Consider the following 26,637-nt stretch of genomic DNA (forward strand, 5'->3'; position numbering starts at 1 on the left):
TAAACAACAACAGGTGCTGAAATCCCAAGGGAGCAGAAAAGACTATTTATGTATGCGACCACGGCTGCACGGATGTTATTGGTCCAGTGATGGAAAGAAGATAAAGTCCCCTACCAGAGAAGAATGGCAATCAAGATGATGGATTATGCCGAAATGGCTAAAATGACCGGAAGAATCAGAAATCAGGAAGACCAAAGCTTTAATAAGGAATGGGGAAGATTTATAACTCATCTTAAAGACCATTGTAAACAGTTAAAATTGTTAGTAGGACTAGAATATAGCTTGTAGTTTAATGGTGAATTTTGGGCAAAATGGAGAGGTAAAAGATTTGGATTATTATAAAAGATGCAGGCGGAAATGATTAACCATAGGACTCACAAAGGGGAGGAGGGAAGACCAAGAGATTCCTTGGAATCTTGTTTTTATGTTGTTTGTTGGATGTGTGACTGTTAAATTTTAATCTGAAAAAACGAATAAATATATATATATATTAAAAAAATCGTAAGTGTCACAGTGGCCTACCAAGTGGGAAGCTCACAATCGGGGCATGAGAACAGCAGCTCTCTCCACGCCTGCAATTCCAAGCCGCTGGTATTCAGGGATTTGTAAGTTGCCTTGGGCTGCCTTGGGCAAGATAAAGTGACTAACAAATTTAATAAATAATAATAGTATACAGGCGGCTCCCCACTTATGTGGGAGTTACGTTCCTGGCCCCCCGTGTGCATAAGGGAACCGGGGCGATTTAAGAGGCATCAGAAATACCTTTTTCTTTTATACTATACCTTTTTTTGTCTCTGATTGCCAGAAAAGGGCAAGAAACAGCACATCGAAGACCGCTTAATGCAGCTTCCCGCCCAACAGCTGTTGAGTGGGGTAGTGAGGCAGCAGTGAGAGCTCCCGTGTGCCATTTTGGAGCCCATAAGGTTTTTTTTCCCCTTTTAAGCCTTTAAATTCTGGACTTTTGACTCACTGACAGCCTCTTCAGGCTCTGGAGAGGGTCTCCTCACAAGCTATGAGGACTTCCCAGATTTCTCCCATTATTCCCAGGTTTGAATTGATTGATTTATTTCCTGGCACCACACATATATGCAGTTGTGCTCTAGTTGATCACATGCAAGCGGACAGATGCTTGCCTTGCTTCTGACATTGGAAGGAGAACCCAAAACCTTGTGGGAACAGCAGAACAAGCTGATCACAATCCAGTGTTTAACTAGGGACTGTCTCGTCTTTCCAGGAGAGCCCAGGGCAAACATGTAGGATGTCACAATCGAATATACCTCAAATATGTCTCCTATTCCAGGTTGTCTTTGAAGGTGTAGCTCACCTGCTCATAGCTGTCAACCGTCCCTTATTTGGAGGGAAAGTCCCTTATCCCAATGCCGTGTCCCACTGCTGTCCCTTATTGATGATCTCCCTTAAATTTCCCGGGTTTCAAAGGAAGCAGCTCCTCTCCCTCCCTCCCTGCCAGCCAGGGAGGAGGGAGGCTCCAACTGTGTTGCTTGGCTGCGTTACTCACCCAATAAGGAGTCTAAGAACGACTGGGGGGTGGAGCTTGCATGCCTTGTGCCAATCAAATCGGCCGTGTTGCCTGGGGACTCGCCTTTGCTCAGCGCTTCCCAGCGGAGAGGTGACGGTGGTTTTCCTTGCTGCATCCCCTTTGCCAGGTTGCTGCGCTGTGGGAACCACCGCTTGAGGCTTCGTTTGGCTGCTGGCTGGGCTTTCTGCCTTTGGCTCGGAGGGGCTCAGAAGCCGAACATACCTGTGCTCTGAAAATCCCTTATTTTGGCTGCTGATCCCTTATTTTTGAGGCTGCTGGTCCCTTATTTTCAAATCTGTAAGTTGACAGCTATGCACCTGCTGGGTCCTTGCAATGATGAACTCAGCTCTGACCATCTCCCAAAATCCGTTTGTATATTTCCATGTGGCAAAGCTGCTGGAGCTCAGCTGTGGGGGCCTTCTGAGGTTCCCTTGGTGATCAACTGAAAACCACCCAGCAATCTACAAATGGATCCCAATCTATCTATGGGCCTTACAAGACGCCGGTCCTGTGAAGGAAAGGGCTTGTGCAGAGGCAGCATGGTCAAGTCAACCGACTTTATTCATTCCTTCAGCCAAAGATGGCAGCAATACAATTCGAAAGCGACTGCGGTTTACACCAGAAGCACAAAAGCCATGCAAAACACAGCACCACATCGTTGTACAAACTCCACAGTATTTTACTACTGTGTGCAATCTCTTGGACGTTCAGTTTACGGAATCTGATTTCAGATTCTGCTGGAGTAAATGCAGCATGCGTAGTAATAATAATAATGATGATGATTTATTATTTATACCCTGCCCATTTTATCATTTGCCAAGTCAGCAACTCTCCACAGCTCCCCAGTAAATACAAAAAGATATAAAAGAAAACAGGACATTTTAAAACTTTGCATACATATTTTTCTTGACACTTCCCCCCTCCCCAGCAAATAAACACCTGGCAATGCAGCTCAGGGTGAATTCAGTTTGAGAAGAGGACAGCCATTGTTTTAACTAAGGGGTGGGGAATCTCAGGCTCAGAGGCCAGATACGGCCCCCCAAGTCTTTCCGTCCGGACCTGAAGACTATTCTCAAGCCACACCAGACCTACTAGGCAGCCTCACCTGTTTCTAGCTAGCTGTAATGTATCCTCGAACTCTGAAGATGCTTCTTGCTTGAAGGAGAACAGAGGGCTGTGTGTGTGTGTGTGTGTGTGTGTGTGTGTACACTAGCACCACCCACCTTTGTCATGCTGCCCCTGGAAGGTTGCCCCCCTCAAAAATGTGGCCCTCAGGCCGAAAAAGATGTCCCACCCCTTGTCGTCCCCCCTCAGCCATTTGCTAAGATTCTCTCCAGTTAGGCTGTTTCTCTCGGGGAGTTTAAACATACAAATCTTCCTTTACTATACACTTCGATCTTCAGGAGAAAGGCAGTTTGGTTTCTAAACTTGTGATGATGGCAGAGAGAAACAATTCTGAAGACTTTAAAGAAAGGGTGAAAAAGCAACAACAGAGGTTCTTTTCATAGAAGAGCCATTGAAATTAATGAATCTACTATTCAGTGCCTGCTAAAAGCATGTTTGTTTAGGCAAGCCTGCCCAGACATGTAAGCCACTTACATGTGTTTTAATTGTGGGTATTTTTTTTGCCCAATTTTAATTACCTTTGAAGGATTTAAGTTGTTGCTTAACAGTCAATCCCTCTTCACAGGGAATGCTGGGAATTGTAGTTTTGCGAGAGGGAAAAAGGGGTGTGTCTCTCTCTCAATACCTCTCAGCACCCTTGATGGACGACAGTTCCCAGAATTCTTTGGGGGAAGCCATGACTGTTTAAAGAGGTGTCTTGGTGCTTCAACTGTGTGCTTTGAACGTGAGCTACATAGAACTAGCTATGAAGCATCTTCAGCAGGTCCTGTGGGAGAGGCCACAATGAGGTGGGGGAACCTTTGGGAGGGAAGAAGAAGCTGAAATCTTGAGCACTGACAGAAGGTCAAAGTGATGGGATCATATAATCTGAGGGTTGTCTTTTTGAGTGAAAGGGGTCTCTTTTGCCAGCTTTTATTGTGAATGCACCAGCTGTTGGCCCCATGCTAAGCCGAACTTTCCCAGGGACAGGAAACGAGAACTAAGCGTTGCATAAGTCGGTGTCGCAGCAAGTGCGTTCGTAGGACATGTTGAAGGCGTTTTCCCTCCGCTCGATCTTGTTGCAGAGCTCGGCATATTTGCCGCAGCCATAGCGCTTGAAGAGGAATAATTCGCCTGGTGGGAGAGGAACGAGATGTGTGTTAGTTTAACTCCTTCCCTGTACCCAGGGTGAGTCACACCACATAGCGGATAACCCTGAAAATCTAGGTGTTTGGGGCACGGAGCCACAGAGGACCACACCGTACGTTTAAGGCACGACGGTGTCACTTTAAACAATCACGGAGTTCTGGGAGCTGGGGTTGAAATGCAGGAATCTCAGCTAAAGCAACCATGACAGATGGACATCCAACCTCTGCTTAAAAACCCCCAAGGAAGGAGAGCCCAACACCTCCCGAGGGAGTCCATTCTGCTGTTGAACGGTTCATCCGCTCCACTTCCCTGTGGGGAGGAGTTTGCAGTGGACCGCGTGGCCACCCACTCCCCTCCGGGGGCGGGGGACTTAGTTCCCCGTTGCCCAGGGGATCCCGGCCATGTCAGAGCCCGGCCAGCCAATCCGCTGGCCGGGGGGCGTGGCCGGGACCATTTAAACAGAGGCACGAGCCAGAGGGCTTCCTCTTTGGCTCGCTTTCTCAATCAACTGCCCTCCCTCCCTACTTTTCAGGTTTTAGGCACTGGCCTTGCTATGGACCTCACTTGGTTGCCGTTGAGGGGCCTGGTAGGAATTTTCCCACTTGGCAAATTGGCACTGGCCATTTGGTTTTCTCCTACCTTGTAGCAATCGTCACAACTTTGCTAGGGTTGCAGTTAGGCATTGTTTGACCTTGTGATGGGCCATGACCTGCCCCTCCAAGCTTAAGGGTATTCCATTAAAGGAATCCGGGGGTGTTGATCTTGTCCGAAGCTTGGGTCAGGGGCTAGGGCCATGACACGACCCCGACGGGAATACCAGGGGAAGCTCGAGTTGGTATGCATCAACAGGGCTCCCCCTTCCGGTGGTTTACCCTTAACGGACTTCCTGCGCATTGGGCAGGAGTCAGATATAGTCAGGTCCATTCAATGTCTAAGCCAATACCGCTCACATTCTGTAATCAATAAAGTTGTGGCCAAAATTTGCCCAATAACATTAACCTAATATCTGTGTCCTTGTGTGTGTTATTTCTCAACAAGGGGGTGGCTTTGGGGTCTCGACATGCAATTACTGCCAGGATGAATCTCCCTTCTTGTAACCTGAAGCCCTGGGTTCGAGTCCTGCCCTCCACAGCTGGAGATAAGGCAAATGAATAGGCAGCAAGCGCAAGGAGGAACAGGAGCAGGGCCAGGAAACACTGGGGGTCAGCAGGGGACCCCTTTCTGTGGGGCGAGCGCTTTTTCAGGTGCCTGTTGATACCAACACCTCACACCGTTCCCCGAAGACACTAGCTCTCTCGCTGCACAACTGATGGAGATCATACAGCACTAGCGGATTTCCAGTAATTGTTCTTACCAGCATAAACTTTGGTTGTCTCGCAGAACTGCCCATCGTCCGCTTTGCAAGGTTCGTCAGTATCCAGGCAGACCTTGCCAAGTTTGTACTTGCAAACTCGGCACACGAGACCTTCAGCTGCAGGACAGAAGCAGAAAGACAGGCATGGTTTTAATCAGAAATTATAAACGGGCCACAAAAGTGCTTTAAAAAACAACAGCCAAAAACTGCATGCCAACTTTCTTCCTCAGTGCTTGATGGTGCCCATGGTTTCCCCCGCCACATTTTATCCTTTGCAGTGTGTGGTAGGTCAGAAGCCCCTTCATGTGAGCTTCATGTTTTGGTGGAGATTTGAAACCAGCTTCCTGCAGACCTGTTCTGACAATCTAACCCCTATACCACACTCCCCATTTGTAGCAGATGTCAAAGCAAAACTGTTTTGTAAGAATGTATGAATCAGCCTATTTCCATTCCAGATTAGTTTCACATGCATTCAGCCTGTTCCATCCTGTTGTTCTATGGATCATACATACATATGGAGAGAGAGAGAAACCAGGGGACATATTTACATAGGAACACGGGAAGTATACAGTGAGAGTGTTATAGGTTGGCCTAAACCCAAGGAATTAACAAATGGTAGGATTTTGATTGTTTGGGATATGAATGAAAATACAAGCTGCATAATTGTGCCAGACAAGGAATCCTTTGGCCTGGGGAGATCAGTGTTACCAAGGTGATGGCGCATTTGTTTGAGGTGACAGGGAAAGTGTGTCTTTAGCAAGGTGTGCTGGGAAAAGGAAGAAGGGGAGCACAAAGGGAAAGATCCATCTTGGGCAGGCTGGGAAGAGGTGGAGGCTGGATGCGGTGCCTCCCAGCATCAGCTCGCTGCCCTCGCCTGCCTCCGCCATGCCGCCTCCACCTCTTCCCTGCCAGAGGAGCCACCCTCCAGCCGCTGCCCACCTCCTCCAGCCCCGCAAAGCTGCCAGCAGCGCCATAGAAAGGTTGCCAACTCTGGGAAAAGGGGGGCGGCACAAAGGAATCTTTGTACCACAGTGCTGGATAGACTTAAGACGGCCCTGCCCCTAGTCCTGCATGAGTCACTTGTGACCTCCAAACCATCCTAAATATCTTTGCAGAAGCTTACAAAAAGCTTGGCCTATCACTCAACATCCAAAAAACCAAAGTGCTGCACCAACAAGTACAAAATAACCCCTCTGCAGCACCACAAATCCAACTCAATGGTGTAACGTTGGAAAATGTCGATCACTTCTCCTACCTAGGCAGTTGTCCTTCCACAAGGGCCAACATTGATGCCAAAATCCAGCACCGCCTGAGCTCTGCAAGTGCAGCTTTTTCCCGAGTGCAGAGTGTTTGAGGACCGGGACATTCACAGGGAAACCAAAATGCTTGTTTACAAAGCTATTGTATTACCAACCTTACTGTATGCTTGTGAAACATGGACCACTTATAAATGCCATCTCCAACCCCTTGAAAGATTCCATCAACGGTGTCTCCGAAAAATTGTACACATCACTTGGGAAGACAGGCGAACTAATATCAGTGTACTGGAAGAAGCAAAGATTACCAGTGTTGAAGCAATGATTCTTCAACCTCAACTTCGTTGGACTGGTCATGTTGTGCAGATGCCTGATGATTGTATTCCGAACTTAAAAATGGAAAGCGTAATGCTGGTGGTCAACAAAAGAGGTACAAAGACTGTCTCAAGGCAAATCTTTAAAAATGTAGTATAAACACTGACAACTGGGAAACACTGGCCTGTGAGTGCTCCAGTTGGAGAACAGCCTTTACCAAAGGTGTCATGGGCTTTGAAGACACTCGAACTCAGGGCGCAAGGGAAAAACGTGTTAAGAGGAAGGCACACTTGGCAAATCCACACCGTGAACAACTCCCACCCAGAAACCAATATCCCCACTGTGGAAGAATGAGTGAATCCAGAATTGCCCTCCACAGTCACTTACGGACTCATTGTTAAAACCGTGTTTATGGAAGACAATCTTACTCAGCTACGAGTGATCACCAAAGAAGTCACTTGTGACTTACAAAAAATGTTTTCTAAAGGGATCCGCCCCCACCCCCCAGATGCTTGCTTGTGAGGGTGTGTAAACACGTAGCCTTGATCCTTGTTTACATGCTTTGAATATTCTTTCACAATGCTGTTAAAAGCACTCCTGAAACCGCTTAAGGCGCTGGGCTGGCATTCATGTGGACCTCATCCAGCAGAGATTGTGCCATCTCTGTCTAGTGTTAGAAGTTCTTTTGGTTTCTGCAACATCCCACAATCTTCTATGGAGATTAAAAAACCTCGATGATGCACTGGGAATGGAATGCATTTTTCTCTCTCGCTGAGTTAACTCCTGCCCACTTCAGGAGTCCTTTCAAGCATTGGCGCAGGCAACGAGCAGCAAATAAGTGTTGAGTAAGTATAGCAAGCTTGAGGATTGAATTTATCTTTCTTTTCTTTAAAGCTTGCGGTAGCCAACTTCCCCCAAATGAATAAAGATTTGAAACCCTTAATGCAGCTGCGTCACTAAGCCCACAAAGGTACGAGCGCAGCTTTCCTCAAACTGGTGCCTTCCTGTCCCAAAACTGGGGTGTGCATCTTCCCTTCCATGCTCCCACTGAGTTACATGACCTGCGCAAGATTAAGGGCCCCCCAAGAGTCATCAGTCAAATCTTTATTACAGTCATAGACCCAGCATAAGTAGGGCGGGGTACAATCATTTAAAATCTATAAAACATTTTTGGAAATCTAAAGTTATTAAAACAGAAGGTACAGTGGTACTAAGCCGCTTCTGGCAAACCAGAGCAGCGCACGGAAATGCCGTTTACCTTCCCGCTGGAGTGGTAGCTATTTATCTACTTGCACTTTGACGTGCTTTCGAACTGCTAGGTTAGCAGGAGCTGGGACCGAACAACGGGAGCTCACCCTGTCACGAGGATTCGAACCACCGACCTTCTGATTGGCAAGCCCTAGGCTCTGTGGTTTAACCCACAGTGCCACCCACATCTGATATGAGTGCTCATTAAATCTAGTTTGTGGCACAGGTCATCAAGTGAGGAATTTTGAGCGCTGCTATGCAGAACCTGGCAACACTGTTTGTTGTAGGAGGGTTGGTATCTGAAAGCAGCAGGGAGATATAGAATTGTCCTGGGTACTTTTGGAATAGTGAGGAATGAGGCTAATACAGATGTCTCTATAATATAAGTGCTGGAGAAGCACATGCTCTGTTATTTCTGTTTGTCCCAAGTAAGGAATCTTCCTATATCGACCTTCCATGAGAGCCGAGGGGAGGGCGTGGCAACGTGCCAGGGTAAAGTCCCTCCGATGATTAGGGACTTTGAGTTTAGTTAGGTATGCCATGGGGGAGGCAGAATAACTGATGGCAATAAAAAGTTGGGGCAATAAAAGTTGGGGTCCTGGCTAGATCCAATTGGCGCTCTGTTTTAAAGTCAGTTTTTCTGAACTCTGAAAAGAGGGGGAAACGCAAGAGGGTGTCCATTTCAAGATGACAGTATGCTAAGTTCTACAAAACAAAATGAGCGAACGGCAAAGCATGGCTTGTTCTGCAAACACCCATTGTGGAAGCAGCCTTGAGATCAGGTGCCAAATCACTTCCCTGTCTCAACCTCTCCCACTTAATCATTTGCATGCAGTCGGAGCACTGTATTTCTTTGCAACTGTGATATTGGACCCCGCCATCCACAGCAATCTCTTGAGGCAGTAATAGTAATAATAATAATTTATTATTTGTACCCACCCATCTGGCGAGGTCTCCCCAGCCACTCTGGGTGGCTTCCAATGAAGATTAAAAATACATTAAAATGTCACACATTAAAAACTTCCCTGAACAGGGCTGCCTTCAGATGTCTTCTAAATGTCAGGTAGTTGTTTATCTCTTTGACATCTGATGAGAGGGCATTCCACAGGGCAGGTGCCACTACCGAGAAGGCCCTCTGCCTGGTTCCCTGTAACCTCACTTTTCGCAACGAGGGAACCGCCAGAAGGCCCTCGGCGCTGGACCTCAGTGTCCGGGCAGAACGATGGGGGTGGAGACGCTCCTTCAGGTATGCTGGGCCAAGGCTGTTTAGGGCTTTAAAGGTCAACATCAACACTGTGAATTGTGCTCAGAAACATACTGTAATACGCGAGAGCAGCAAGCAGCCACACACACAATTAAAAACCACAATTAGGAATCCGCAGAGATAAAAGCAGGGGACCAGCCAACTGGAGAAAAGAGGAAATCTAAATTTATGAAAGATCCTTAGATGTTAACTTTAAAAGCAAGATGGGCTCAGGGACCAAAAGATAGCAGAGGTGGCACTAGGCCAACTGGTCCAGAGGTTGGATTTCCAACAATTTGGGAATCCCCACACCAGGGGACGCCAGCCTCTCAGTCCTCGCTTGCCTTGTTTCAGAAGCCGGGAAGGTTACCCTGAGAAGAGCCTCATCAGAAAATCTTAATCAACAGGCAAGTTCAAATGGGGAAATCTAAGCTTCTTTTCGCTGGCAGAAGCTTCTTGTGAAACCTGAAACGATTCAGGGTGGAGGGAATCCTTCCCAGCTGGATGGCAGCCAGGCTTCTGTTGTAAACAGATTTCTGTGCCAAGGAATGCTGGAACAAGCATGGGTGGCGGATGATCTCCGTCGAGGCTGCCAAGGCCCTTTCGTAATCCAGGGAGCACCCAGAATGTAAAGTGGGCAGCATTATATTGTGCATTCCTGATTATAGATGCACAAGGTGGTATCTGGGAGGTTACACATGACCCCACTTTCCATTCTGTTTGCGCCTACGAAAGTTTTGGGGCGGGCACACTGCTTCCTTTTTCCAGCCAAGTGAACGTCCTGTAATTTCTTGCAGGAACCCTGTAACTTTTTATAGCACAAACGCTCTGGTTTATTTTATTTCCCCTGCTTTAGTTGCGCTATAAGGCAAGAATGCCTCTTCAGACAGCAATATAGACCTGGGGCACATTCACACTATATACAGTGGTACCTTGGGTCAAGAACTTAATTTGTTCTGGAGGTCCGTTCTTAACCTGAAACTGTTCTTAACCTGAGGTACCACTTTAGCCAATGGGGCCTCCCGCTGCCGCCACGCGATTTATGTTCTCATCCTGAAGCAAAGTTCTTAACCTGAGGTACTATTTCTAGGTTAGCAGAGTCTGTAACCAGAAGCGTCTGTAACCTGAAGCTTCTGTAACCTGAGGTACCACTGTATTACTATTTTTTGTAATTTTAAATGGTTTGAATCTGTTTTTAATATTGTGTAACATTGTATTTTAATATTAATGTTGTGTTTAACTTATTGTAATCCACCCTGGGGCCTTAGGGTGAAGGGCAGATAATAAATTGTAACAACTACTACTACACATTTAAAGTAATGTGGCACACCACCCAAAGCTCTGAGCGGTGTGAGAGTCAGGGTTTTAAGGCATGCTTAACCAAAGTCTGTGTTTCCTATTGGAAATGAGGCACAGCGGAGATTGTGGTGTCTTTATGATATATGGGTTATTAACACACACATATAAACTAAGCCAGCGATGGAAGGGTTTCACAGCACTACCACACGAAGAGGTTCTTGTTTCTCCCATAGCTGCGGCTTAGAATTCAAAGAGACATCAGCCGTAGCTCTGCCTGCTGCTCATCTGTTTCTCTGTCACATAGTTTCTAACTTCTCTAAGATCTGTGGATTTGTCTGTTGAGGGAGGGAGGGGAGGCCATTCATCTGCCCCATTCATCTGCCATCCCAGACACAGTCCCTTGATCCTTTGATCTTCATAATGGTCCATCCCGAGGCTATCACCTCATGAGGATGTTAAACTTGCTTAATTAGCTTTTAATGCTTGCTGATTCCTGGAGATGAGCATTGTCTAGCCCACAGTTTAATACACATGAGTCTGAACCCCAGTTTTAACACTCCAAGCATTGGTTGAATTCTATTTTTTTTAAATATATTTATTAGAATTTCCAATTATTGCAAACAAAAAGAAAAAAGCAAACATAAAAAACAAAAAACACATAAATTTCCCAACTTATTTTCTATAACATATTTCCCCGACCTCCTCATACCTCCCCTTCTTGTATGTCCAGTTCAAATTATTTATACAGCAAATCCTTGTCTCAAAGCATTACAGCTTAAAAAGAAAAAAAAAAGAAAACACCTTATTTTCTCTTCCACATCTAAGAGTATTATAACTTTAAATAAAAGAAACCATTTTATCAAATTCCTTTTGCCATTACAGCTAGGAACCACTTAATTTCAATCCAACATCATTCAGCGTTCCTTAATTTTACAATATTTTTGTAAATAGTCCTTGAATTTTTTCCAATCTTCTTCTGCCGACTTTTCTCCCTGGTCACGGATTCTGCCAGGCATTGGTTGAATTCTAACAGCTACTGGACCCAGAAATTTAGGGTGTTTGGCACCCACAACTCATAACTCTGTTATGGTTCCCACCCCCCAAAAAGAAACTTGGGAACTGTGGTTTACATCTCACAGAGGAATAATCTCCCAGCTGCTCACCCTTAAATCAAACCCCAGTGGAGGACATCATGAGAAAATGTCTCCATCTGCCTTTTTCAGATGGTGAAGCACATTGGGAGAGGCTGACTAGTGCCTGAGAAATGTTTGATGGAAAGAATACGCATCCCACCCTCAGCCATCTTACAAGAATAAAATAAGCTCAAAACCTCACATGCATCGAAATTCTCAGTTGCCCTGAGAATGGGGCAGAAAAACTGAAGCCTTTTTCACAGTGGAAGAAAACTGTTGCCTTTATAGGATTAGCTTGGGGTGTTGTTGCAAATATTCCTTCCTTTCTCCCTCCCTTGTCCACTTTGTTTTCTCAGCTTGTTTTTTGTCACTTAGTTTAATTCTACTGAATGACATGCAGCAAAGGAAAATTCAAACCCTTGGTGGTTGAATTTTCGAAATTATGCGCTGGGACATGATTAGTCCTGCTGATGTGGAGAAACAAAGACAATCCCAAATATTGTAAAGTTATAGCAAGAAGTGAACTCAAGAGAAAACAAGCCTTCAAAGTGTTGGTGCTGACCTTGAAAGCCCTAAATGGCCTCAGCCCAGTATATCTGAAGGAGCATATCCACCCCCATCGTTCTGCCCGGACACTGAGGTCCAGCTCTGAGGGCCTTCTGGCGGTTCCCTCGCTGCGAGAAGCCAAGTTACAGGGAACCAGGCAGAGGGCCTTCTCGGTAGTGGTGCCTGCCCTGTGGAACACCCTCCCACCAGACGTCAAAGAGAACAACAACTACCAGACTTTTAGACGACATCTGAAGGCAGCCCTGTTTAGGGAAGCTTTTAATTTTTGATTCATTACTGTATTTTAATATTGTGTTGGAAGCTGCCCAAAGTGGCTGGGGAAACCCAGCCAGATGGGCGGGGTATAAAGAATAAATTATTATTATTACTTCTGTAATTAGAATTATAGAATCTTAGAGTTGGAAGGGACCCAAGGGTCATCTAGACCAACCCCCTGCAATGCAGGAATCTCAGCTAAAGCAATCATGGCAGATGGCCATCCACCCTCTGCTTGAAAACCTCCAAGGAAGGAGAGTCCACCACCTCTCATGGGAGTCTGTTCCACGGCTGAACAGCTCTTCCTGTCAGAATCTTTTTCCTAATTATTATTAGTCGGAATCTTCTCCTTTTTTTTGTACTTGAAGCCATTGCATTTGAAGAGCAGGAGAAAACAATCATGCTCCCTCCTCCATATGACAGCCAGTAAAATATTTGAAGATGGCTATCATATCACCTCTCAGGCTAAACATTCCTTCAAGCATTCCTCGTAAGGCTGAGTTTCCAGACCCTTGATCACCTTGCCTGCCCTTCTCTGCGCTTAGTGCTTTCTTTTCATCAACAATCTTTTGGATTTCACTTCCTAACCCTCACACATAAATGGGAAAAAGTTGTAGATCCAGTCTGGCAAACCTTTGCCCCTCCAGTTGTTGCTGAACTACGACTCACGTTAGACCCAGCCAGCATGACCAATAGTCAAAGCTGATAGGAGTTGTAGTCCAACAACATTTGGAGGGGCAAAGGTTCCAGAATTCCAACTAACTTCCAGTCACACTAGATCCATCGAAATGAAGGAACCCAAAATATTCATGTCTCTTAAGTTCAATGGATCTGCTCTGATTAGGTCTAGCATTGGACACAACACATCGATTTGGAAAGAAATTTTGATGTGATCTACTCCAGCTTTCGCCAACCTGGTTGGGGCTGATGGGAGCAACATTTGGAGGGCACCAAGTTGGCCAAGGCTGATCTTGTTCAACCCCCCCATTGAATTCAGGATCTGCAATGCAGGAATCTTGTGGTTGCAGCACCCCTGGAAGATGACTGTCCCACCAGCAGGTAACAAAGTGTACAATGTTAGTCCTACTCAGAGCAGACACATTTAAATGAGTGGACACGACTTAGACCTATTGATTTACGTACTCGGAGATAAAAATAGATGGGTACGACCCAAAAGGACTCACCATTCCTAAATACTTAAATATAGTTATGAATTTGTGGGTGCCAGACCACTATTCTCTCCGGATCAAGTTAGTATTAGAATTTAATTAAGGCTCAGGGTGTTAAAACTGGGTGCCGGATCCATGGGTATTAGGCTGGAATCAGCAAGCTTTCAAAGCAATAATTGAATAACAAGGGGAATTTAATAACCAGGCTAGCTTCCTGGGTTCAGATGATAGCCTAGGGCAGGCGTAGGCAAACTCAGTCCTCCAGATGTTTTGAGACTACAGTTCCCATCATTCCTGATCACTGGTCCTGTTAGCTGGGGATGATGGGAGTTGTAGTCCCAAAACATCTGGAGGGCCAAGTTTGCCTATGCCTGGCCTCGGGGATGACCCATTAACACAACAAAGGATCCAAAGGGACCTGGTGTGGGAGGACAAATGAGTGGGGGCCCTCCCTCAACAGAGAAAGCCAGACTTCAGAGTAGAGAAATTGGAGTTAGGTGTGACACAAAGCAGCAGCACGATGTTTGATGTCTGTTTGGATCCAAGGTTGCGCCTATGGGAGAAGCAAATCCCTCTTGGAGTGATTATGCTGTGAACCTCTCCATCATAGGCTCAGGTTGTATATATGTGTGAAGAAACCTAACGACACCTCCGCTGTGCCTCATTCCAAGCAGGAAACACAAACCCTGGGTAAGCAAGCCTAGAACCGCTGAAATCTCACACTGCTCACAGATTGGGGTGACAATGCTGCACCTGAGCTGCTCAAAAAGATGGACCCACCCATTTTCTTACACATTTGCACTAGCTAATTAATAACAAATAATAATAATGATTTTTTTTATTATACCCCACTCATCTGGCTGGGTTACCCCAGCCACCCTGGGCAGCCCCCGACAGAATTAAAAGCACAATAAAACACCAAACATTTAAAACTCCCCTAAACAGGGTTGCCTTCAGATGTCTTCTTCAGATGGTTGTTTATTTCCTTGACATCTGATGGGAGGGCGTTCCACAGGGTGGGTGCCACTACCGAGAAGGCCCTCTAGCTGGCTAAATTCCCATGCAAATGTTTTGCAAAACAACACCCCTATTTTCCTTTTAAAGCCTGGTACTTACATACTGTGCAGAAGAGCAGAAGGGAAAAGCCCAGGAGAAGACGCTTGTTCATCTTGAGAAATTTCACGAGAGAGAGAGGAGGAATGTGTGTGTGGCAATGACAAGAAAACAGAAGAATCTAACTTTGACTCTGAAACAAGACTCCTCTTAAAAGGTTCTGAGATGGGAGGTATTAGGGTCAAGAACTGATTTCCATTTGGAGGCAACCAATGGGATGAAGGAATGGGAACAATAGGCACACCTGATACTTAGAGAATGGAAAGGAGGTGTGTTGGTGGTAGCATGGAAATGGAGTTTCAATCCAATTAAAGCACTGTTCCATAATTAATGGACTTAAGAATCTTCAAACACCAGAGCACCGCAGAAGCTGATCCCGCAAGCATATTTCTCTACATCTTTTCGAAAATATGGAGGAGTGAAGAGACCAGCTAGCCCAATAACTAGGCTTATGCCGGGAAGCAACAGTGAGTCATCATTTCCTAGCACACATAAATTGTGTCTACATAATAACCAAGGCAGAGTCTAAGGGTGGAAGCCGACATGATGCCTTGCAGACGCTTTGGGGTTACAATTCTCAATAGCCCCAGGCAGCATGGTGGTAGTTAAGGATGATGGGAATTGTAGTGCCTTCCATGGAGGGAAGGAATGGGGAGCCAGTGGCCTTCCAGATGTAAAGTTGCATGATTAGCAACTCTAGAAAGATCAAAAAAAGGAAAGGAAAGCTGATCTGAAATCCTGGGAAAGTGGAGGGGTGGAAATTGGGGTATGTATGGAAACTTCATGCAACAGTGAGTGAAACAATGCAGTGTTTTGAAATAATATCCTGACTGCCAAAGACACAGCTGCAAAATTGCCCAGAGCTAAGTTTCGGCAGTAGCTGTTTGTGTTGTGACTGCATTCGTCTCAATTCCAAAATGACATCTTACAGATGCAGACAGACGCAATTTCGATATAAATATCACTCCTTGAACTGTTTCCCTGTCCCTCTCTGTCTCTCACACACATACCTTAAATCTGTTTATGAAAGTAGTTCTTGCATCACCAATGCATTTGCTAATCTAGAGTCACCTGTCGGCAAGGATGCCGTCATTCAGAGTCAGCCAGCCAAATGTTTTGGATCGTGGTGCGTCTTGCAGACGGCTCCCCGGGCAGCAAACCTTCTTTGGCTACCTGGAAAACAGGCCAGAACAACAGTTACGCATTGAGCGAGAGAACTGAAATCTATGGAGCAGGGCCTGTTTGGAACCCATTCACAGCGTTGGAGTGGGATGTTGAATTGCATGGGTACACTGACAGCGGGAAAACTACTGGAAAACATATAGAAAAGCCAAACACAGCAGCAGGCCAGCCTGCCCATGAGGCGGTGCTTGGTGAAGAAGTTTCCTCAGGTTGCAGACAGTTGGTCGGGGCACTAGATTTAGGCACTAAAATAGGACTTCCGGGTTGACGCGATCTGGAAATGGCGGATTCCCTCCGAGCTCCGGAGGGAATCGGCTCTACCGAGGATGGGTCTTAGCCGCGCCGGCGACGCGGGGACCCTTAAAAACCGCAGGCGCGGATGCCTGCGGACTGAAGACTCGGCGGGTGCCTTAAGCGCCCCCCCTGATTCGCGAAGAGCCTTTTTAAAGGCTGCGGAGGGGATACGGGGGTGGCGTGGCACTGAGAGTCGATCGCTACCTCGGTGGAGCGAAGCCGCGAGCCATAACCAGAGAGCGCCGACTTCCTTCCTTGAAAATCTGGACTGAAAGAACTACCCGTGAGTAAGACGGATTGGGACTTTAAAAATTTCTACCCTGAATTAGAGACGACCGGGGGGTGTGCTAAAAGGAAGTCCGCACCCCCCCCCTTGCAGAAGATCTAAGCAACGACATAAGAGCTAAGCTGGAGAGCCTGCCCTTGGTGGGGTGAGTTAAAAAGGACATTAACTTTCAAGATTTCGCTAAGGGAAATTTTATGCTGGAGAGTGGAGTTTCAGAAGCTTTCTTTTTGTTTTGAACTACCCCCCCCTCCCGGGCTCGGGAACGTCCTGTCTTGGTGCTTGTGTTAGAGCCGCGGAGTTTGACAGCTGTCAAAGCTGACAAACGGGCAATTTAAAGCGGAAAAATTGTTGTTTAAGACCCCCCTGGACTAAGACACAATTGAATCAAAATTGTTGGAAACAAAGTAACAATAAGAAGTTAAAGGGTTGTTGAGTAAAAGATTAATAAGTAACCAGATTCCCCCTAGGGGGAATTCTGTGAAACTACAATGGATACAATGGCTGTGGATGGAAAGTTACTAGCTGAAATTGAAAGGATGTTTCAGTTGGTGGGAACCTTACAAGAGCAGAGTTTGGCTATGAATAAACAACTTGTGACTATGACCTTGGGAACAGGCAACTCTGCTGTTTGTGTTGAGGACTTGAATGAGAAAGAATCCACAGCTGAAGAGGAAACAATACTTTCAGAGGTGGAAGAGACTAAACAAGAAAAAGAGAAAGTAACTTTGGGAAGCAACATCCAAAAGCTGACACCTGTGGAATACAAGCAAGGAGACCTAGGGAACACATCTACCACAAGTCTGCGAAAGATGCAGAAGAAGAAGGAAGAGGCCCTGGGACAATATGGAATACAGGAATTTAAAACAAAGAGGCATGATTGGGGCCTCTGTTTGGACTTTGGTTCTGAGGATACAGGCTTGGTGGAAATTTTCCAGCAATTGACTACAAATCTCCTTGTGGGAAGAGAATATATTTGGATGCTGAAAGAGCTTTTTCCAGACTCGACGACTGATATAAAGGGCTACCAACAAGATCGGCGGAGAGGGACTGAAAGGGACTTGAAAGCCTCGGACGTGAGGAACCCAGGCTGAGAATTTCGACTTTGGACTTTCATCGGGAAGGGACAAAAACCGGGGATGGGAGGGAGGGAAGAGGAAACTTTTAGAAACTCTTAAGATTTTTAGGTCTGGTTAATAAGACTTTTAATTAAGACAAAATGAAAAATCGATGGAAGAGAACTTAAGTCCAACTTAGGAATATCAATTTTAATTACAAAAGAGGTAATAAGAAGAACAAGATGGTTAAGAGGAGAAATACCAATTTGCTGATATAATTTTGGGAATTGGGATGCACGAGGGGGGGTGGGGGGAAGTCAGGGAACAAGGTCATGAAACGAGGATTGGCTGAATTTATACATGTTTTGTTATGTGTTATTCTTTTTGTGTGTGTTTTGTTGTTATAAAACTGGAAAACCCAATAAAAATTTAATAAAAAAAAAAAAAAGATTTAGGCACTAAAATATGTGCCACGGGCTGCCACCTGCTATTGTTGCTTGCCTCCGCCGCCTCTAATGTCCCCTGCTACTGCTTTCTGCTCCTACAAAGCCCCTGCCGTGGTGGTGGGGCATTGGAGAAGATACGGGGCACCACAGGAGATGTGGGGGAACAGTCACCATTTTCTGTTTGGCCTCAAGAGGCAAAATGTCCTGGGCCAGCCCTGACGGCCAATTCCAAAGCATGCAGAGAGTTTTGGTTTTTCGTGGCTGTTTTCTCCCCTTCCTGCACGCCACTAACATACAGGCAAGCAACTACAGTGGTACCTCGGGTTAAGAACTTAATTCGTTCCGGAGGTCCGTTCTTAATCTGAAACTGTTCTTAAACTGAGGTACCACTTCAGCTAATGGGGCCGCCCGCTGCCACCGCACGATTTCCATTCTCATCCGGAGGTAAAGTTCTTAACCTGAAGTACCACTTCCGGGTTAGCGGAGTCTGTAACCTGAAGTGTCTGTAAGCTGAAGCGTCTGTAAGCTGAAGCGTCTATAACCCAAGGTACCACTGTAGTACATTTTGCACAAATTCTTTGTACAGTGGTACCTCGGGTTACAGACGCTTCAGGTTACATACGCTTCAGGTTACAGACTCCGCTAACCCAGAAATATTACCTCAGGTTAAGAACTTTGCTTCAGGATGAGAACATAAATCATGCTCCGGCGGCGCGGCTGCAGCAGGAGGCCCCATTAGCCGTAGTGGTGCTTCAGGTTAAGAACAGTTTCAGGTTAAGAACAGACCTCTCCAGAACGAATTAAGTTCTTAACCCGAGGTACCACTGTATATGATTTGGCCACCTGGATCACCTGACAGAGGACTGAAAGGTTGCGAGCATAATTAAGCCAACAATTTCTTCCCGGTATTTCTTTATAGATGGGCAGGACCACCAAACATGCCTCATATCTGCATTTGAGGGCCCAGGCTTCCAACATTTGTCTCCTCATCCAGGTTATGCCAGCTACTGCAGGTAAATCCATTTAGAATAGCTGCCTCTTAGGCCCCATCTGCACTGCACATTTAAAGTAGTATCGTACCGCTTTAAACTACCATGGCTTCCCCCAAAGGATTCTGGGAGCTGTAGTTTGTGAAGAGTGGTGAAGGTTGTTAGGAGACCCTGATTCCCCTCACAGGGTTACACTTCTCAGAGCGATTTAACAACCATTTGCACAGAACTCTGGGAATTGTAGCTCAGTGAGGGGAACAGGGGTCTCCTAATAACCCTCGCTGACAACCTTCACAAACTACATCTCCCAGGATTCTTTGGGGGAAGCCATGGTTGTTTAAAGAAGTGGCATGATACTGCTTTAAATGCTTATTTAGGAGATCACTGAAAGCAGATGAAAACATCAGCAGGATTTTAATCTCACTTGTAATGCAACAAACTTTATGGATAGATATAAAATATAGATTTGATATACAGTGGTGCCTCGCAAGACGAAATTAATTCGTTCCGCAAGTTTTTTCTTCTTGCGAGTTTTTCGTCTTGCGAAGCACGGTTTCCCATAGGAATGCATTGAAAATCAATTAATGCGTTCCTAGGGAAACCGCTTGCCAGGCTGGCGGTGCGGAGAAGGGCTTTTCTCCCCACCGCAAGCCTTCAGGACAGGTATGGGAACAGAGGGGAAGGCGCGCAGCGCTTTCCCTCTGTTCCCGGGGCTTGCGTGGGAGGAGGGTTTTTCCTCCCCACCGCCAACATTCAGAACAGCATTCTGAATGTTGGCGGTGGGAAGGAAAACCCTCCTCCCACCCCAAGTCTTCAGGAAAGCCATCCGAAGCTGGGCGGTGGGAGAAGGTGTCCCCGCCCCCCCGCCCGGCATCGGAGCTTCGTTCCGATGCCGGGCGGCGGGAGGAGGCGTTCCCCCCCCCGCCCGGCATCGGAGCTTCGTTCCGATGCCGGGCGGCGGGAGGAGGTCCGAGGACAGTGGGGAAGACGCGCTGCGCTTCCCCGCTGTCCCGGAGATTTCCCTATGGGCTGTCGTCTTGCGAAGCAAGCCCATAGGGAAATTCGTTTTGCGAAGCGCCTCCAAAACGGAAAACCCTTTCGTCTAGCGGGTTTTCCGTCTTGCGAGGCGTTCGTCTTGCGGGGTACCACTGTAATATACAGTTGAAAACGTTGACATTAGGACCCACAGAGGGGGTGGGGGGAGATCCTGAGATTCAGAGAAATCTCTGTATGTGGAAATGTATTTGGTTTTGTTATAAATCTATATTTGAAAAATCAAATTAAAAACATTTTTTTTTTTTAAAAAAAAGATACTGCTTTAGATATATTGTGCAGCCGGGCCTTACATTCGCACACGGCGATGTTGTTGGTAATCCTTGATAATAAACTTTTATGCCATTTCTGCTGGGGAGAGTTCTTTGCCCACGTCCTTCTTAAAGTCTAGACCTGGCCTGCACAAGAAGTAGGACTGTTATGCCATCAGAGCTGTCTCTCTTCCACTCCTGTGACAACAACAACAACAACAACAACAACAACAACAACAACAACAACAACAACTTAATAAATTTATTTATTTGGTTTTTCAAGTTAAAATTTTACAATCACAAACATACAACATAAAAACAAGATTCCAAAGAATCTTCTGGACTTCTCCTCCTCCCCTTTGTGGGTCCTATTATTAATCATTTCCTTCTGCACCTTTTATAATAATCCAAATCTTTTAAGGTAAAGGGTAAAGGGACCCCTGACCATTAGGTCCAGTCATGGCCGACTCTGGGGTTGTGGCGCTCATCTCGCTTTACTGGCCGAGGGAGCCGGCGTACAGCTTCCGGGTCATGTGGCCAGCATGTGGCCAGCATGGCGAACCAGAGCAGCGCATGGAAACGGCGTTTACCTTCCTGCCAGAGCGGTACCTATTTATCTACTTGCACTCTGACGTGCTTTCGAACTGTTGGCAGGAGCAGGGACCGAGCAACGGGAGCTCACCCTTTTGTGGGGATTCGAACTGCCGACCTTCTGATCGGCAAGTCCTAGGCTCTGTGGTTTAACCCACAGTGCCACCCACGTCCCTCAGTTATATCCAAAATTCACCATTAAACTACAAGGGTTATTCAGATCCTTCTAACGATTTGAACTATTTACGGTGTTTTTTAAGGTAAATTGTAAATTTTCCCTCCTGTGAGAATTAAAAGCACTACTCTAAGCCAAGGCACTTTTGAGCACCGAAGGGAAGAATGGCTAAGGACCAGGGCTGGATGTAAGTTTGATGAGGCCCTAAGCTACTGGAGGTCATGGGGCCCTTTATATATCCAGCTGTCCTTTGTCAACAACAAATTGTCACTGTCTTTTTGTGTTGAATATATGCTATATGGTAACTTATGAGCCTAATAGGTAACTAAAGGCATTTGCACATGCAGAATGTAGGCACTCTATATATAGAAATGAGCAAACCAGTGATATTTTAGGGAGCAGGCCAGCAGGCGCAGCCCATTACTTACATCATAGGAGCCTACGCAACACAAAACACTGTTGCTGTATGTAGGTTTTATTTTATTTGTTTTTTATCTTACATTTTGGAAATGTACATCCAGTTTTTTTCTTTTGGGGGGGCAAGAGAGTGGGGCCCTAAGCTATAGTTTGTTTAGGGGGGTGAAATCCCCAAAAAGGATGTTACTTTTTTTTCTGTATGCCACAACACCTGTGAGAATATTGTTAGCGAAGATTTGGAAGAAACAAGATTTACCAGCTATCGAAGAATGGCAGATGAAGATGATGGACTATATGGAACTTGCCAAACTGACCAGGAGAATCCGAGACCAGAGAGAAGAGACGGTGGAAGAAGACTGGAAGAAGTTTAAGGAATATTTGAAAAAAATATGTTAATATTTAAACCTTAGAATAGCTTTGGAAGTGGATATAAGCTGCAGGGTTAGAAGTAGAAGATAAGGTGTTTTAAAGTGGTATTATTTGTGATTGATAAAATGTGAAGTTATTTTAAGTGTGATTAAAAAAGAGAGATGGTTAGAAAGTATGATATATGTAAACTGCTAAAGATGAAGTAAAATGCAAATCAGATAGGTGGGACTTGGGGAAGCCCACTTAGCAATGTTTAGAAAAATAAGGATATGACAAGAATTTGTTCGTATTGTTTGTCTTTTCTGTTTGTGTTTTTTATTTGTGTTATAAAATGAATTTTTATTTTTTTAAAAAAAGCAAAAGCTATAGTTTGTTTAGCTTATACATACATCTGGCACTGCTAAGGAGTGAGGTTGTGGTGAAGTGATGACACAAGGCATGGCAGTATTGGGAAGCTCAAATTTCCCCCTCATTGCTCATCACTTTTCTGGGGTCACAGAATATGATGTCTGAACGCAAACCCACATAATAACCGCACCTTTCAGTCCGATGGGAGCACCTGATGCTATCTGATTTCAGTCAACCTCATAATCTCCTGGGAAAACCAAAGATGTCGCAACCTTTACACAGGGCTTCTTCACGTAGAAACTGATCTTTAAGTCATCAGATGGAAAATAAATTACCTCAAGAGCAGAAATAGTTGTGGTGTGAATCCAAGGCTTTGCTTATACATAGTTCCTGGAGGTGGAAGATTCTCCCCTCTGTTTCTCATTTTTCCCCCAACCTTAAATTCATTTTTCCACATTTCTGAAGGGATTTGCATTAAAAAAAAAAAAAAAACACTTATGAAAACGCTTCAGCATTTCAGTGCAAATTTAGGTCACATGTCAGGACTGCAGAGCATCATGTGCAATGGCCCTTCCTCTGCAGAACAATTTACCCCACACAGCGGTTGTCAGCCTGTGGGTTCCCAGATGTTGTTGGACTACAACTCCCATCATCCCTGAGCTCTGGCCTTGCTAGCTAGGGGTGATGGGAGTTGTAGTTCAACAACATCTGGGGACCCACAGGCAGAAGAAGTTTTTTTAAAACAACAACACACGAAAGGAAGTTGAGCAGTTGGGGGAGTGGTGCAGGAAAAACAACTTACTCCTTAACTTAAAGAAAACAAAATACAGTGGTGCCTCGCAAGACGAAATTAATTCGTTCCGCAAGTCTCTTCGTCTTGCGATGCACGGTTTCCCATAGGAATGCATTGAAAATCAATTAATGCGTTCCTAGGGAAACCGCCTTCAGACCAGACTTCTGAAGGCTGGGGGGGGGTCAAGGGCTTTTCTTCCCACCCCCAGCATTTTAAAAAACCCCGGGACAGCGGAGGACTTCTCCGCTGTCCGGGCGATCTTAAAATGCTGGCGGGCGGCATTTTAAAATCGCCCCGGACAGCGGAGGACTTCTCGATTTAAAAGCCCCTGGGAAGGCAGGCAGGGGGGACAAAGACTTTTGCCCCCCGCCAGCCTTCAGAAGAGGTCCTGGACCTCTTCGGAAGGCAGGCAGGGGGGACAAAGACTTTTGCCCCCCGCCAGCCTTCAGAAGAGGTCCTGGACCTCTTCTGAAGTCCTGGACCTCTTCTGAAGGCGGGCGGGGGGCGAAAGTCTTTGCTCCCCCCCCCCGCCTGCCTTCAAAAGGTGTCCCCGTGGCGGCGGGAGGTGTCCCCTGCCCCCCGCCCGGCTTCGGAGCACCGGGAGAAGCGATCTCCCCGCAGTCCCTTGCTTCAAAAGAGGTCCGAGGGCAGCGGGAAGCGAAGCGCTTCTTCCCCGCTGCCCCCGGACGTCTTTTGAAGCAAGGGGCTGCGGGGAGATCGCGATCTCCCCGCAGCCCCTTGCTTCAAAAGAGGTCCGGGGGCAGCGGGAAGCGATTTCGATTTCTGGGAATGGAGTTGAGAGATGACCTAACCTGGGGAGAGAACAGCAAAGACATGGTGAAGAGAGCACAGCAGAGGTTATATTTTCTGAGAATACTCCAGAAAAACAATCTCTCAAAGGACCTGTTGATGGCATTTTACCATTGTACTGTGGAGAGTGTATTAACTTATGGTCTGTGTGTGTGGTTTGGGAGCTGCATGGCCAGGGAAAAAACAATGCTGTCCAGGGTTGTAAAGACTATAGAGAGAATAACTGGGTGCACTCTTCCCACCTTGGATCAAATCTACGCTTCCAGGTGCCATAAGAAAGCTGCAGAGATAGTGCAGGATAGTGCGCACCCCGGAAATGATCTCTTTCAGCTTCTGGCTTCTGGAAGAAGGTACAGGGTTATTAAGACTAGGACTATCCACCTTACAAACAGTTTCTATCTAAACGCGATTTTGGTTTTAAACGCAGTGTAAGGTGGTCTTTAATTATTTAATTATGGGGTATAAGAGTTTTTAGGGGGCTAAACAGGCTGGGATAGCTGGGATAGCAGGCTTGTTGGTTTTGAATGTCTGGTGTAGATTTTTTTCAATTTCGTTGTTCTGTATGGGACAATAGCAATAAAGATTATCGTATCGTAAAAAACAAAATGCTCCCCCCCCCCCACTTTCTTAGAATCAGAATTTGCAGCCAGACAGGTTTCTATCAGGAAATACAGGCTGGTTGCTGACAGGATAGCACCCACACCACATTTTTAATCTGCTCCACACAAATATTTCGTGGTAATTCCGCTTGCGAAAATCCAGCTGGTTTTCCTTTGGCATTTAGTATGGGCATAAACACACTCAAACATGCGATTAAAAAAGGCCAGTCCAAACTTGCACGTGTTTTCTCCCTGACAATTTCCCTTAGTGACATCCCCGCCTCAAGAAACATACTGTCTCACAGAGACTAGGTGTTACACCTACAACCCTCAGATATACAACTCTCAGTTATTTTATTTATTTTATACATGCATCTCCCACGCCCTGTGCATAAATGCCAATTGCTGTCCTCATACTGGGGACTTTGCGTGTTTAGTGGTATTCCTGTGTGTGCAAGAGAGACCTTTTCTGGAGAGGCGACCTCAGTTATCAGGTGAAGATCATGGAAAATCCTGCTCAATGATGGAGGAATTATACTTCCTGTGTACAGGGAACCCGCACATCTGTATCTTTGGAACATCATTCCCTCGGAGGAATTTCACATAGGAAAACAGGCAAACCCGTTTTCCATTCTGGGCGTATTCAGAGCACACCTTGTATTTCGTGGGTGTCTTCACACCAATTTCTTTCCCAGGCCAGAATATATTGCAGGAACAAATGGCACCTTGCGTATGCACCAGATCCTGATGGTATCAGTCTTTCCTCAGTATCCCGATTTTGGAGTTGGTCGCAGAGGAAAAGAAATCGTTTGGGATCACGTTACGAGATTGCCTTCTTCCATATGTACCAGCTCATTCCTTAAGATCATCAGAACCCCTTCTCCAGGTTCCCTTACTAGGGATCGGGGACAAATTAAATTAAATTTGCATTTAAAGCCGGATTTAGCAAATTCATAATTTGATATTCCAAAACAACACGAGAACCAGAATGCATCCATCCTTAGAAATCCACACTTATCTGAATCCTGCAATGCCATTCTCCAACAACCAGTGTTTACAAAAATGAATCTAAGATATAAATGTGCGTCAAGATGAATATACTCATGAAAATGGCATGCAAAAATGCATTGTGTTAGGAGAAATACTCCGCGCATCAGCATAGATGACCACACGTGTGAGGTGGTAGATGATTTCCCTGTTTAGGGAAGCTTTTAATGTTTGACAGACTATTGTATTTTAATATTTTGTTGGAAGCCGCCCAGAGTTGCTGGGGAAACCCAGCCAGATGGGCGGGGTAGAAATAATAATAATAATAATAATAATAATAATAATAATAATAATAATAATAATATATTATTATTATCATCATCATCATCATCATCATCTACCTGCGCTCCACCATAACCACCATCAGTCCCAACCAGCATAGCCAATGGTCAAGGATTGTGGGAGTTGTATTCCAGTGATTACTGGAATGCTGTGATTACTAAGACCCAGCAAGGGTTTCTCAAAAACAAGTCATGCCAGATGAATCTCATTTCTTTTATCGATAGAGTTACAAGCTTGGTAGATCAGGGGAATACCATGGATGTAGTGTATCTTGATTTAAGTAAAGCTTTTGACAAAGTCCCTCATGATATGAGAAGCTGGTAAAATGTGGCCTGGATGAGGCAACTGTCTGGTGGAATTGTAGCTGGTTGACTGACCAAACCCAAAGAGTGCTCACAAATGGTTCCTTGTCATCCTGGAAAAAGTGGGGTGCCACAGAGTTCTGTCCTGAGCCGTTGTTGTTCAACAACGTTATAAACGCCTTGGATGAAGGAAATGAGGGGGTGCTTCTCAAATCTGCAGATGACACCAAACTGGGAGGGGTAGCTAATGCCTCAGAAGACAGAATCAGGATTCAAAATGGACTTGACAGATTGGAGAAGTGGGCACAAGCTAACAAACTTAATTTCAATAGGGACTAATGTAAAGTTATGCACTTAGGCAGGAAGAACCAGATGCACAAATATAGGATGGGGGACACCCGGCTTACTGGCAGTATATGTGAAAAGGGACGTTTGAATCTTAGTGGACCACAAGCTTAAAATGAGTCAAAAGTGTGATGCAGTAGCAAAAGAAAAGATAATGCTGCTCTAAGCTACATCAACTGAAGTGCAGAGTCCAGGTCAAGGGAAGTACAGTGGTACCTCGGGTTAAGAACTTAATTCGTTCTGGAGGTCCGTTCTTTTTTT

The 26,637-nt window shown here is 45.7% G+C and overlaps 2 protein-coding genes and 1 long non-coding RNA gene across 3 annotated transcripts in view; 1 reads left to right on the forward strand and 2 right to left on the reverse strand.

Annotated features, from left to right (window-relative positions):
* LOC310702004 (lymphocyte antigen 6 complex locus protein G6c-like) overlaps positions 1-26,637 on the reverse strand; it is a 110,298-nt gene that overhangs the window by 7,357 nt on the left and 76,304 nt on the right. The window lies entirely within an intron of this gene.
* LOC310702257 lies at positions 2-3,218 on the forward strand. Its single transcript, XR_014523409.1, has 2 exons — positions 2-501; positions 1,180-3,218. It is a non-coding gene; the product is annotated as an uncharacterized lncRNA (long non-coding RNA).
* Positions 2,081-14,902, reverse strand: LOC310702023 (lymphocyte antigen 6 complex locus protein G6c-like). Its single transcript, XM_083493631.1, has 3 exons — positions 14,746-14,902; positions 5,145-5,261; positions 2,081-3,775 (listed from the first exon to the last, which is right to left on the reverse strand). Exons 1-3 carry the CDS (start codon positions 14,795-14,797, stop codon positions 3,642-3,644), a joined length of 303 nt encoding a protein of 100 aa, XP_083349757.1. The 5' UTR covers positions 14,798-14,902; the 3' UTR covers positions 2,081-3,641.

Source organism: Podarcis liolepis, assembly GCF_965112155.1.
Source record: "Podarcis liolepis genome assembly, chromosome: 2".
NCBI lineage: Eukaryota > Metazoa > Chordata > Lepidosauria > Squamata > Lacertidae > Podarcis > Podarcis liolepis.